The sequence below is a fragment of the Lissotriton vulgaris genome, chromosome 4_1 (genome assembly GCF_964263255.1).
Source record: "Lissotriton vulgaris chromosome 4_1, aLisVul1.2, whole genome shotgun sequence".
Lineage (NCBI taxonomy): Eukaryota > Metazoa > Chordata > Amphibia > Caudata > Salamandridae > Lissotriton > Lissotriton vulgaris.
In genome coordinates, this window is record NC_141691.1 from 1,271,206,927 (window position 1) to 1,271,220,143 (window position 13,217).

A 13,217-nucleotide genomic window follows, 5' to 3' on the forward strand; every position below is an offset into this window, starting at 1 on the left:
GTGTGTCTTTCTGAAAAATAAATATGTTTTATATATGTATATCTAAAGGTCGATGGAAAAATAAATGTGTAAATAAATGTCTAAATGGATTTTTTTTTGTAAAAATGATTGTATAACTGACTTATTAAGTGTATCTCAGTGAATACATGTATTCGCGAGTAATGTTTAAATATGTAAATATCTTTATCAGTGTCTCACTTTGTGTATAAGTGGCAGCATGGGTTGGTGACTAGCTACATGAGTGTCGATATGGGTTATTAGTTGTTTTTTAGAGTATCAGTATGAGTGTCTGTATGGTTTGGTGGGGGGGGGTATTACTTACCGCATAGATGCATGAATGTGCGACTCACTGTATGTGTTTTGAAGACAACATGTGTGCAGGTCTGTATGGGTGGATGAGTGTGTATATGGGTGTGTTAGTGAGTGAATCACTGTCTCAATAGTATCTTTATGAGTAACTACATATCTTTCAAACTAGTATATGTGAGTATTGATGTATTGGTGGGTGTATAGCTGTATATGCAAGTAAATGGATGTTTGATAGTTTATTTGCATGTGTGAGTTTGTGTGTGAGTAACTATAGATGAGTGTCGGTCTGTAATAAGATGTATAGTTGTATGAGCACACATGATGAGTGAGTACATGTATGAGTGCTTATATAGAACTGTTAGTGAATGACTGGATGTGTATGTAGATTTTAGAATTACTGAATAGGTTGTTCTAACTGGAATTGGTTTTTCCATTTTTTTTTAAATTTTAGTTTCTATTTTTGAATATGTGTATCAAGTGTTATATTACGCTATTACGCTGAGAGGAGGTCTGTCACTCAATGATGATGTCATCAGTGATGTCATTTGTGATGTCATCAGTGATGTCATGAGTGATGTCACTGACCATGTCATGAGTGATGTAATATGTTACGTCATCAGCAGTGCATTGCGGGCGCGTGAGTTATAGTTAACTATAACGGGGGAATTTCAATGGTTTTGTATGAGTGAAATGTCCAGCTAACTATAACATGTGTGAAATCTATGGTTTTTCAGTGAATTTCTATGGTTTTTTAAATGCTAATTTTTAACTATAACTTGTGTGAAACCTATTGTTTTTTCAGTGAATTTCTAAGGTTTTTTAAATGCTAATTTTTCACTATAACGCAGGTTAAACCTATGGTTTTTTCAGTGAATTTCTAAATTTTTTTAAATGCTCATTTTTAACTATAACGTGGCTGAGACCTATGGTTTTTAAAGTGAATTTCAAAGGTTTTGTAAATGATTATTTTTAACTGTATTAATCGTTATATTTTTTTATACTGATTTACTACATTATTTTAAATTATTTATTTTTAGATATTTTATTTTTTAAATTACATTACACATTTTATATAAATTGAAAAATAAATGTTTTTAAAAATATTGAAATTGTAATATATTTTTATTTATTTATATTTTTTTAATTTATATAAATGTTATATAGCAGGCAATGATATCCTATGGAAGAAAATTCAAGTTACTGGTAAGTACAGTTAAATTTACTTTTCAGGAACAGTAGTGAGCTGAAAGATGCAGCACTGAGGTCTCTCCTGAAAACAGGTGAGTAAATCGGAATTCGTAGTTCGGCTGATATTTGAGGAATTTTTTAAAGTTCCAAAACTTCACACTTAAAAAAATTTCCAAGTGAAACCAGTCAATGTTACCCTATGGAAGGAAATTCAAGTTACTGTAAATACGATTAGAATCTTTTTTCAGGATCAGTAGTGGGCTGAAAGATGCAGCACTGATCCCTTTTGATAAAAGGTGAGTAAATCGGAATTCGTAGTTCGGCTGATTTTAGAGGAATTTTTTTAAAGTTCCAAAACTCCACACTTGAAAGAATATCCGAGTAAAACATGTCAATGTTAGCCTATAGAAGGAAATTCAAGTTCCTGTAAGTATGGTTACAATAACTTTTCAGGGTCCGTCCTGGGCTCAAAGATGCAGCACTGACGTCTCTCGTGATACCAGTTGAGTAAATCGGAATTCGTAGTTCCGATGATTTTACAGGAATTTTTTAAACTTCCAAAACTCCACACTTAAAATTTTTTCCATGTGAAACAGGTCAATGTTTGCCTATGGAAGGAAATTCAACCTACTGTAAGTATGGTTACATTTACTTTTCAGGGTCGGTCCTGGGCTCAAAGATGCAGCACTGATGTCTCTCTTGATAACAGGAGAGTAAATCAGAATTTGTACTTTGGCTGATTTTAGAGGAATATTTTGCTCAATAGTAAAGGAAGGGGGCGGGGCCTGAGGAGACATGTGTGCAAACACGCTCTGTGGCGCGTTTTAGGTTGGGGAATATATTCCTCTTCAATCCTGAGGTCACCTATGAGCCAACTAGCCCATCCGGTACCTCCAGTTTGCGCCAGGGAGCTGCGTTGCAGAAAGGTGTTTAGAGGGCACGCCCCCTCTTTACAACACTCTGCAACGCAGCTCCGTGACACTTACTAGAGGTACCCGTTGGACTAGTTGCCCCCTAGGGGACCTCTGGATTGAAGAGGAATATATTCCCCAAGCTAAAACGCGCCACAGGGCGTGTTTGCACACATGTCACCTCATGCCCTGCCCCCTACCTTCACCACTGTGCAAACATGCCCCGTAACGCGTTCTAAGTTGGGGGATTAAGTCCCCTTGCATACTGGGGGTCCCTGGGGGCCAACTAGCACACCAAGAACCTCCAGTATGCGCCAGGGGGCTGCGTTGCAGAGAGGTGTAAAAAGGGGCGTGACCTCATTACACCTCTATGCAACGCAGCCCCCTGGCGCGTTTGCAGACTGGGAACTAATTCCCCTTGCATTCTGGGGGTCCCTGAAGGCCAACTAGCCCACCAGGAATCTCCAGTGTGAGCCAGGGGGCTGCATTGCAGAGAGTTGTAAAGAGGCCACGCCCCTTTTTACACCTCTCTGCAACGCAGCCCCCTGGCGCTTTTTCAGAGCGGGAACTAATTCCCCTTGCATACTGGGGGTCCCTGGGGGCCAACTAGCCCACCAGGAACCTCCAGTGTGCGCCAGGGGGTTGGGTTGCAGAGAGGTGTAAAGAGGCCACGCCCCTTTTTACACCTCTCTGCAACGCAGCCCCCTGGCGCACACTGGAGGTTCCTGGTGGGTTAGTTGGCCTCTAGGGACCCCCAGTATGCAAGGGGAATTAGTTCGCCCTCTGAAAAAGCGCCAGGGGGCTGCTTTGCAGAGAGAACTAATTCCCCTTGCATACTGGGGGTCCCTAGAGGCCAACTAGCCCACCAGGAACCTCCAGTGTGCGCCAGGGGGCTGCGTTGCAGAGAGGTGTAAAAAGGGGCGTGGCCTCATTACACCTCTCTGCAAGGGAGCCCCCTAGCCCATACTGGAGGTTCCTGGTAGGCTAGATGGCCCCCAGGGACCCCCCGTATGCAAGTGGAAGTACTTCCACCTTTGCAAACGCGCTAGGGGGCGCGTTTGCAGAGAGGTGCAGGGAGGGGGGCGTTGCCTCCTCCCGATCCCATTTAAAAAAAAAAACTTTTAAGAAGGGGGGCTGTGTAGCCCCTCTTCTTTTTCTTTTTTTTTGGCCCTGGGGTCACCATCCCCCAGGGCCTGCCCCCAATTTTTTGGGTTTCGGGAGTCTCCGAGACTCGTGGCCTCTACGACAGGGGTGGTGCGCCCCTTCACGGCAGAGCTACCGTGTACATTTTCAAAGCTCCAAAGTTGCCCGCAGGCAAGGCAGCACACTCCAGCAGATTGTCACGAGCATATTCCTCGCAGCAATTGCAAGGGTAAAAGCTACACTCTGTCCTTCCGTGATTACAGTCCTAGTGTCGCATAATGAATGAACAGGGGGTCCACGAGTCTCTGAGACTCCCGAGACCCAAGTGGACCAGCAGCAGGGGATTGATGGCTCATCCGCCCCTCGGGGCCCATCCAGGGCACCTAATACAATTAAATTATCGTGGCGGACAAGCACTGCATGGCCCATAAGCCTTTGCGGTTATTCACCTGAAAGCAGCCCATTTGAGAGCGGTTAAAAACATAAGGGGGGCGTGTCCACTCCACGAATCTCCTGTTGAGCCTCTGATGAGGGCATTAGCCCAGAAACGCGTCAGGCTTCATTATGAGACAAGAGGACTGTAATCACAGAAGGACGGAGTGCAGCTTTTACCCTTACAATTGCTGCGTGGAATATGCTTGTGACAAGCTGCTGGAGTGTGCTGCCTTGCCCGCTGGCAACTTTGGAGCTTTGAAAATGTACACGGCAGCCCGGCCATGAAGGCGCGCACCACACCCTGTCGTAGGGGTCCACGAGTCTCGGAGACTCCCGAGACCCAAGTGGACCAGCAGCAGGGGATTGACGGCTCACCCGCCCCTCGGGGCCCATCCAGGGCACCTAATAGAGTTAAATTATCGTGGCCGACACACACTGCATGGCCCATAAGCCTTTGCGGTTATTCACCTGAAAGCAGCCCATTTGAGGGCGGTTAAAAACATAAGGTGGGCGTGTCCACTCCATGAATCTCCTGTCGAGCCTCTGATGAGGGCATTAGCCCAGAAACGCGTCAGGCTTCTTTATGCGAAACAAGGACTGTAATCACAGAAGGACGGAGTGTAGCTTTTACCCTTACAATTGCTGCGAGTAATATGTTTGTGACAAGCTGCTGGAGTGTGCTGCCTTGCCTGCGGGCAACTTTGGAGCTTTGAAAAAGAAAATATATATATATATATATATATATATATATATATATATATATATATCTATACTACTATAATAAAGGAAGAACTTTCAGCCTTTGAGGCGGGTAAACTCGGGAACCACAGCAGCAATCCATACACCCGATACACCGTTGGAATTGTTAGGGTGTGTAGATGGTTATAGGCTATATAAATAAAAATAAAAAAACGTTATTTAAAAAATTTACAGTAAAAAAAAAAAGTAGTCCCTCCGAAGTAGCGCCAGCCGCGACGTGCGTGCTCACGTCAGGAGCGCAGGGAGGAGCGGCGTCCAGGAGCGCAGGGAGGAGCGGCGTCCAGGAGCGCGACGAGGAGCGGCGGACATGGCGCGGGGGAGGAGCGGTGACGTGAGGAGCAGCGGACAGGCCAGCGGCGGTTCGAGCAGCGGACAGGCTGGAGGAGCGGCGGCTGAGGTAAGGGAGCGGGGGAAATGGCACGGGGGAGGAGCGGTGACGTGAGGAGCAGCGGACAGGCCAGCGGCGGTGAGTGCAGCGGACAGGCGGGAGGAGCGGCGGCTGAGGTAAGAGGACCCATGTCGGGGCAGGCGGGGAACGGGCTGGGCGGGGGCCCGGGCTGCAGGAGAAAAGAGAATGATCCCGTGTTTTTATGGTGAAACAGCAATCATTAACACACCTCTAGGCCAAAAAGATTAGCTATGATGTAAGCTTTCCCAGCCAATGTACACTCTGTAGAACAGATTGGTCAGCTGTACACCTCTGCAAAGAAGAACAGACATATTTAAAGCAGTATGTTATGTTATGTTACATACATACATTTGTATTGCGCACAGCTGCCCCAGCTGAGGGGCGTCCTGGCGCATGGCAGGTAATATGCAACACCTACAGGGAACACAGGGCGCATGGCAGGTAATATGCAACACCTACAGGGAACACAACAAAGGAAAGATAAAGGCAATTTATTAAAACAGAAAAGTTTTTAAAACTTTACGGAAGACTAAAAGATCATCTAGCAACCGCATCTCTACTGGAAGGGAGTTCCAGAGCTCGGCCGCTCTGACCCGGAAGGATCGACCACCAACCCGACACAGCCTGTATCGGGGGATCACTGTAAGTGCTTGACCCAACGATCTCAAGGACCGGGTAGGCACATACCAGGACAAAAGGTCCGCAAGAATTTGAGGACCCACACCCCTCAAAATCTTGAACGCCAAACACAGCACTTTAAACTGGATTCTTGCCCTGATAGGCAGCCAATGCAGTGATCTCAATGTGCCGGAGACGGAACATGTACGAGGTAAGCCAACAATGGCTCTCGCCGCGGCATTCTGGACGCGTTGGAGGCGGGTAACCTCCACTGAATTGGTCCCTACCAGAAGCGAGCTAGCATAGTCCAGGCGAGATAGCACTGTAGCCTGGACTATCAGCTGCCTGGTACGATGGTCAAAAAACTTCAGGACGGGACGCAGCGACCGTAAGATACCAAAGCAACAGGCCGCGGTTCTCTTCGTATGACCCACAAAACTGAGTGCAGGATCCATCCATACTCCTAGGTTCTTTAATTCTGTGACCGGAATGGGGGCCGGCCCCAGCTCCGCGGGCCACCACCTGTCCCCCCATAGTTCCGATCTCCTACCGACGATCATGATCTCCGTTTTCTTTGCGTTGAGCTGGAGACAGTTGTTCTTCATCCAGCTCGCCACCGCTCTAAGTCCACTCTGAAACCTGGGGGCATCCCTGTCCGCATCCCCGCTGATCGTAACCACTAGCTGAGTGTCGTCGGCATATGAGACCATGGTCATGCTCCATTGCTTGACGACCTCAGCTAGCGGTCTCACGTATAGATTAAACAGCGTGGGACTCAGCGAGGAACCTTGCGGCACCCCCTGTTTCATAGGATGGAATTGGGACTGGAACGGTGGGATGGCAACGCTAAAGAAACGATCGTCAAGGAAAGACCGGAACCACTGGAGGGCAGGGCCACCCAGCCCAATCTCCTCCAGGCGATGCAACAGGATAGGATGCGAGACAGTGTCAAACGCGGCGCTCAGATCTAATAACACGAGCGCCGCTGTCTGCCCCGCATCCATCACCGTGCGAAGATGTTCAGCCATGGAGAGAAGGGCGGTCTCCGTGCTGTGGCCAGCACGGAACCCGTTCTGGGTGGGAACCAAGATGTTAGCATGGATTAGGTGGGCCGAAAAAACTTTGTTGACATGGGCCTCTAACACTTTGGTCGGCCACGGGAGCAAGGAGATAGGTCGATAGTTTTCGGGTTTCTCTGGATCCAGCGAAGGCTTCTTTAAGATGGGAGAGACCACCGCCCGCTTCCAGCTGGCGGGTACCGTGCCCGACTCCAACGAGATGTTAATCAAGGAGTGTACCACGGCCCGGCCCACAAACGACTGATCTCTAAAAAGAGTCGGTCTAAGCGGATCAGCGGGGGACCCTGATTTAACCTGCTGAGCCAAGAGGTCAAACCCCTCAGATGACAACTGGGGCAGCACGTGCAAAGTGGTATCTCCAAGGATGTTAATTGGAGACTCAACTGGAGGCCCTGTATAGGGAAAAGTCTTATAGATGTTTTGGACCTTTTCCAGAAAAAACAAAGCAAGAGCCTCACAGTGAGTAGTGGAGCCAGTCATAGGAGCACAGGCTCGCTTTGCTAAAAGATCCTTCATCACTTTGAAGATGGTTTTGGAGGGGTTGGAGCTGTTACCGAATTCAGCAGCGTAATAAGCTGCCCGGGCTCGGCAAACAGCCCGATGGTAAGTTTTGACGGAGGCGAGATAAATTGCTTTTTTCCCGTTATCGTACGCCTTACGCCAAGCCCTCTTCGCTCACCTACAACTACCCTTGAGTGTACGTAAGGCGCCATCGTACCACGGGCTAGACTCCCTGGAGCTGATCTTACATATCAGCAGCAGACAGGCGGGAGGAGCGGCGGCTGAGGTAAGGGGACCCATGTCGGGGCAGGCGGGGGACGGGACGGGCGGGGGCCCGGGCTGCTGGACAATGTCGGGGAAGCCTGTTGCTCCCGGTCAAGGTCGGGACGGGCTGCTAGTATATATATATATATATATATATATATATATATATATATACATATATATATATATAATATAATTTAGGGTTATATTTACCTGGTAAGTTGTTACCACACATATGCCTTCTACATACATGCCTTAACAACGCAAATTTCATTGTAAAGGCATGTGTGGTAAAGGCATATGCATGGTAAAGACATCCATGGTAAAGACTTGTGTGTTAGTGTTGCAGTTGATGGAATGACCAGTTTATAAAGCCATGAATCGTAATGGCTTCCATGGTTCTGTTATGCATCCCTTAAAACTGCCCTACCTCGCCAAAAACCAGGAGATATTGTCATGGGCCACAAGTGAACTTGGATATTGAGGCCCCAATGATTTACATTAGGAATTGGAAACATGCATTACATAAATGATGTGAGAGGGGAGCTTACAATATACTGTGCATGTGGGTTAGTTTAAACATTAATTAAGGTCTGTTTGGGGAGTGGGTGTATTAGGCAACGATGGATGAGAACAGAGGAGGACTCATTTTCAGATTTACTCTGTTTTCTCAGATTGCCGGATGTTCTCTTCGGAATCGGATCAATTGTGTGAGAAAAAATTTATACAACCCAGTCCCTCATGAATCCATGGAATTCTCCTACCATTGCAGAGGTGAGTTGGAGTTGGCACTGATGCCGTTCTCATGTTGGCATCTACTTTGGAACTTGCTAGAGTGACATGTTCTCATTCATGGGGTCCCCTTCCTCATGAAATACGTGCTATTTCAATGGTTGAAAGATAAATTCTTTAGACTCAAAAAAATAGTTTATCCAGAACTTTTTCTGAGCCTGGGATTAGTTTTAGGTGTCTTACAGAAGGTGTTCTTTATTCTATAAACTTCCCTGTATTCTTTCTTAGGTAACTGTTTCGGCATCTGTAAACAAATGTTTGAGCTGTTAACAGTATTCAAAAATCTATTGTATTTACTTGAAACTGAAAGCTATCAACAGGAAAATAAATATCAGTAATGTGCATAGGCCTAAGGAAGTAAGACTAATTATGATACAGAGTGAGAAGCACGCACCAGTAGTATTGTCCAAGGCCTTGCAGTAACAACAACGGATTGTTAGGTTGTGCTTTTTTGACAGATCATTCCATTTTTATTGATATAATGTAATAAGTAGGGTACGCAATTCCTATACCTGAAAAGTGATAGAGTGTGATGACCAGGTTAGTCAAGTCCGTGGGTCAGTGGGGAGCACACCTCCCTAGGAGCAAGAGCCTCCACACACCCAGAATGGGGTCATGCTCTATCATAGGGTGAGCTCCACGTTGGGCCGGCTCTTTTCCGGAAACCTTTTTCGGTATGCTGTTTTGAAATGTATGAAGCCTCGGTGTGGGGCTGATAAGTGTAGATTGGTGTGAATAATTATGTCCGCTATTATGTACTTGATAAGTGCAGGTAAAAAATAGGTCAGATGGTCCTCTAAAAATTGTTTTAATGGATGAGTCCCCTACCCAATATTAAATACCTGTGTGCGCTATTTTATGAAATTATGATCTATGTTATCCGTTGGGTCAACATGTTTCTTGCCTTAATCAGTCTACTAGGATCTGGTGCCAATTCTTCAGGACCGGTAAGTCCTAATCTAAACAAGCGCTTGTGATCGGTAACAACTCAATGACCGATTTCCAATCACCATGCAGTTTAGTATATCTATAAAAATTCCGTACAAAGTGTAAAAACTGACCTGTAAAAAGAAAGAGAAAAGGTTTACAAAGTAAACAGTGACAAATGTGTTTGGTGCGGCATGCGTGGCACTGCAAAACATACAGTTAAACTGTGTGTTATAAAAGATTGTACACATATATTAATTAAACACAAGATGTGTCAAACACCACATACAGATTCCAACCACTGTGCCCCTAAGGGTTGTCAACTCACCCACTTGCCGTGCAGTTGGGCTTCCTTGAGTAGGAGCATGGCTACACACTAATTATGCATGCTGAAAAACAAATCCCCAGAATTTGGGATGGCAGTACCATTCACTCTCCATCTAATACAAAGCACCCCAGCCGGGGAACACAAAGTACTTACAAGGTCCGCAGCGAAGTTGCGCAGGATGACCTACCCACGGAATTGAGGGAGCTGGTTGGGCCACCTTTATAGGACCTACCCCGTTTTAGGGGACATAACCCGTGTGGAACATGTTTTTTTTTTTAATTCACCGCAATCACAAAAAAAATCCAGCTGGATACCACTTTTATCTGGGCGCAAATGACACACACACTAACAGCAATTCGAAAAACAGTGTCTGTATGGTTACCTGTCCTTGTGACGGGTTTTCCAAAAACAACTTTTGGCAAATTACCCGGCATCGCAGCTTAGGACCTTCCAACGAAGCAATTTTTCAACACAATTTTGAGATGAGGGATATTTTAGCCTTCGCATCCATGGTGATCGGATTGACTAATCAGACTGTATATAAGATAAAATGGCACCCGCAATAATTATCTGACCAGGATCAGTGAGCGTTCTAGTTGCCTGCACCTCACTAACAAAAATGGCACCCACAATAGATCTGCAACCGGGGTCAGTGAGCGTTCAAGAGGACGGGGCGACTGCACCAGAAACCAGTGATACAGTGAGCTTGGTACTTAATGGTGGTCTCTCAACCAGCTCCCTCACTTCTGAGGGATCTGAGCTCGGGTAGGTTGTCCCGCGCACCTTCCCTGCGGATTCTGTTTGTACTTTGTAGTTCCTAAAAGTTCCTGGCTGGGGCGCTTTGTATGAGACGGAGGGTGTACTGTATTGCCTTCCTAAATTTTGGAGATTTGTCTTTTAGCACACATAATTAGCGTGTCGCCTTGCTCCTACTCGAAGAAGCCCAACTGAATCGCAATAGGGTGAATTGGCAATCCTTGGTGGTATAGTGGTTAGCATCTGTATGTGGTGTTTGTCACATCTTTTTTTTTATTAATACATGTGCAGTATTTTGTATAATGAGCACAGTTTTACGGCATGTTTTGCAGTGCCACGCATGTCGCCCCAAACAAATTTGACACTGTTTACTTTGTAAACCATTTTTGTATCTTGATTGCAGGTCTGTTTTTACATTTTGTCAATTCTCTTAGCCATTACATCTTTATTGCTTTACTATAAAAAAAACTTTTTTTACACACTTTTCTATATCACAAAATATTTTTTACTCAGCTTTTATGCATTTTTTATAAAAACCAACTGCAGTACACATCGTTTTAGCCTCCTACCCTCAACCCACTCTCTCATTCATTCACAGAAACAACATTCTCTCATGTATACATCTCATTCCAATCTCAGCCACACTCCACATACACCACGGTATACGATTGGAAAAGATCATCAATTTCTGCTATTGTTGTGTTGCACGCTGAGATCTGTCACAAAGGCAATCAGGTAAAATCAGAACCTATCGACGGCAGAATGAAAGCCAGACTGCAGAAGTGAAAAAGATGGCGTTAACCACATATTGTAATGGGCTGCAAGGAAGACAGAGTTGTGCAGCCTAGGACAGGATATGAACAGAGCAGTAGAGGAATCATGGAGTTTAGGGCCCTATCCATCAGAGAACCAATTAAAACCAGGGGAAACAGCAAGGCTGACAGTCAAGTAAGTGCTAATCCCTTTTCGGTGGCTGACAATATCAGGGATGGAGAAATAGACTTAGACGATATGGTCAAAATGTCACCATTCTCATGATAGGTCGCTTCCTCTATTAAAAGGGTAACGCTGCAGTGAGGAATAGCACACTTAGCTGGTATATAGATCCTCAGAATCAAAGAGCCATTAACAACTCTAACACAACAATGAAATATGTTTTTTTTTAAATACAGTACTAAAACTTTATGCTCCTTGCAGACATTTTACCTGAATACTTTTTGTACCATAAACCCTATCAGACCTAGCAGGAAATATTTTAGGAATCCCTCTCATTAACAAAACCAAGTGCCTCATTTGAAGTATGGGAGACAGATTACTCTTTCAGAAATATCCTGTCTGTGTTCGTGCAAGTGCCATATGATATATGTATATATATACATTTATGATTGAGTATGGCCCTCTTGGGCCCTTTACCTTTTCAGCTAAATATCAACGGTATTAGTAACCATTTAATAGAACATGGCAAAGATGGCCCACGCATGGGCCTACGACCCCTTCCCATTTTATAATACACGGACAACGCTGTTTTGATTGCCTGTACCACAAATAGCCTTCAGACCCTTTTAGAATTGTTTTTAGCATTTATGGAGGATCTGGATCTCAAATTAAATTTCTCTTAGTATTATGAAATAACTTGCGCCCGCCCCAGCACTAACTGAAAGTCTTTAAAAATGGGAAACTCTGTCTTATCAAAGGTATTTTTATTATCTATGGATCTTATTTAACCAGTCACTGAGCTGGCCTTTCTTTTAACACTGACATGCCAAACCTTTAACCAGAAATGTGAAGCCATTTTTAGATTTGCCAGTGAGCCCCAAAATAAACCAATTCCAGAAATGCTGAATATATACAGGAGCAAGTGTGTCTCAGCAGTGGTATATGGCGTTGGCCTATGTGGGTACAATAACGTGGTTATTCTACAATGCGCAGAAAATACTTTTTTAGTAGACTACTTTCAGTACCAAGGGGTATAGCTAACTTAGTATGGCATGAGGAACTCGAGAGGCCTTACCTAGAAGATCATATTAGAGTAGCTCCTTTATTATTATGGGTTCAAATATGGTCATCCCCAGTGGCTGGTCTGATTAGATCTTGCATCTCAGACTGCATGTCATTAGATGAGGTAAATCAATACAATGGCTAAGGTATTTGAAGGTGACCTTTGATAGATTGGGCCACCTTGATCTTTATAAATTCCCCCAAACAATCAGCCGCAATCACAAACTATGCGTTAAAGAACTGTTTATAGAGCATTGTATGAATAAATGTGTGGCTGCTGCTCAGAACAATCAATTGTAAACTATGTCACAAATAAACTATGCCACAGTTTCATCAACTTGTGGTTTAGAGCCTTACTTGAGGTGGTGCGTTTTCCCTACATATCGTCACTGGCTGACTCTGTTTATAATATACACTTTGCACATTGAATTTGCTTTTCCATTCCCAGGGGCACGGCAGCTGGATATATCCGTGTGCAACAACTTTTCGATCCAAAGCACCGTCCATTGATTTTTGTTTGCCCATTGTATCAAGATCTAAGACACAGTTTTTTGGTGTCGTTGCTGTGCAAGGCCAATGTGAAGCGGCATAAGGGTGGTTTAATTTTCATGCAGTTTTTAGTCTCACCTTAAATCTGATTTGCAGTTTAAATTTTTTATAAAATCAGTGTTTTACATCAGGAAGAGATATGAATTGTAAAGGCTATTTTCTTAATGTTTTAGACATGATTTACTCTATCTTACTTGGCTCTTTAAAATGTTGTATTTCAGAATTGTCATTTGAAAATTTGGTCTTGTCTG

The 13,217-nt window shown here is 44.6% G+C and overlaps 1 protein-coding gene across 3 annotated transcripts in view; it reads left to right on the forward strand.

Annotated features, from left to right (window-relative positions):
* The window catches only part of ZBTB14 (zinc finger and BTB domain containing 14), an 83,381-nt gene that overhangs the window by 45,464 nt on the left and 24,700 nt on the right, over positions 1 to 13,217 (forward strand). For all 3 annotated transcript variants that reach the window (XM_086965510.1, XM_086965509.1, XM_086965511.1), the window contains one exon: positions 8,291 to 8,390. In XM_086965510.1, the coding sequence (XP_086821636.1) occupies positions 8,358 to 8,390 (33 nt within the window). In that variant the 5' untranslated portion in view covers positions 8,291 to 8,357. The remainder of the gene's footprint in view (positions 1 to 8,290; positions 8,391 to 13,217) is intronic.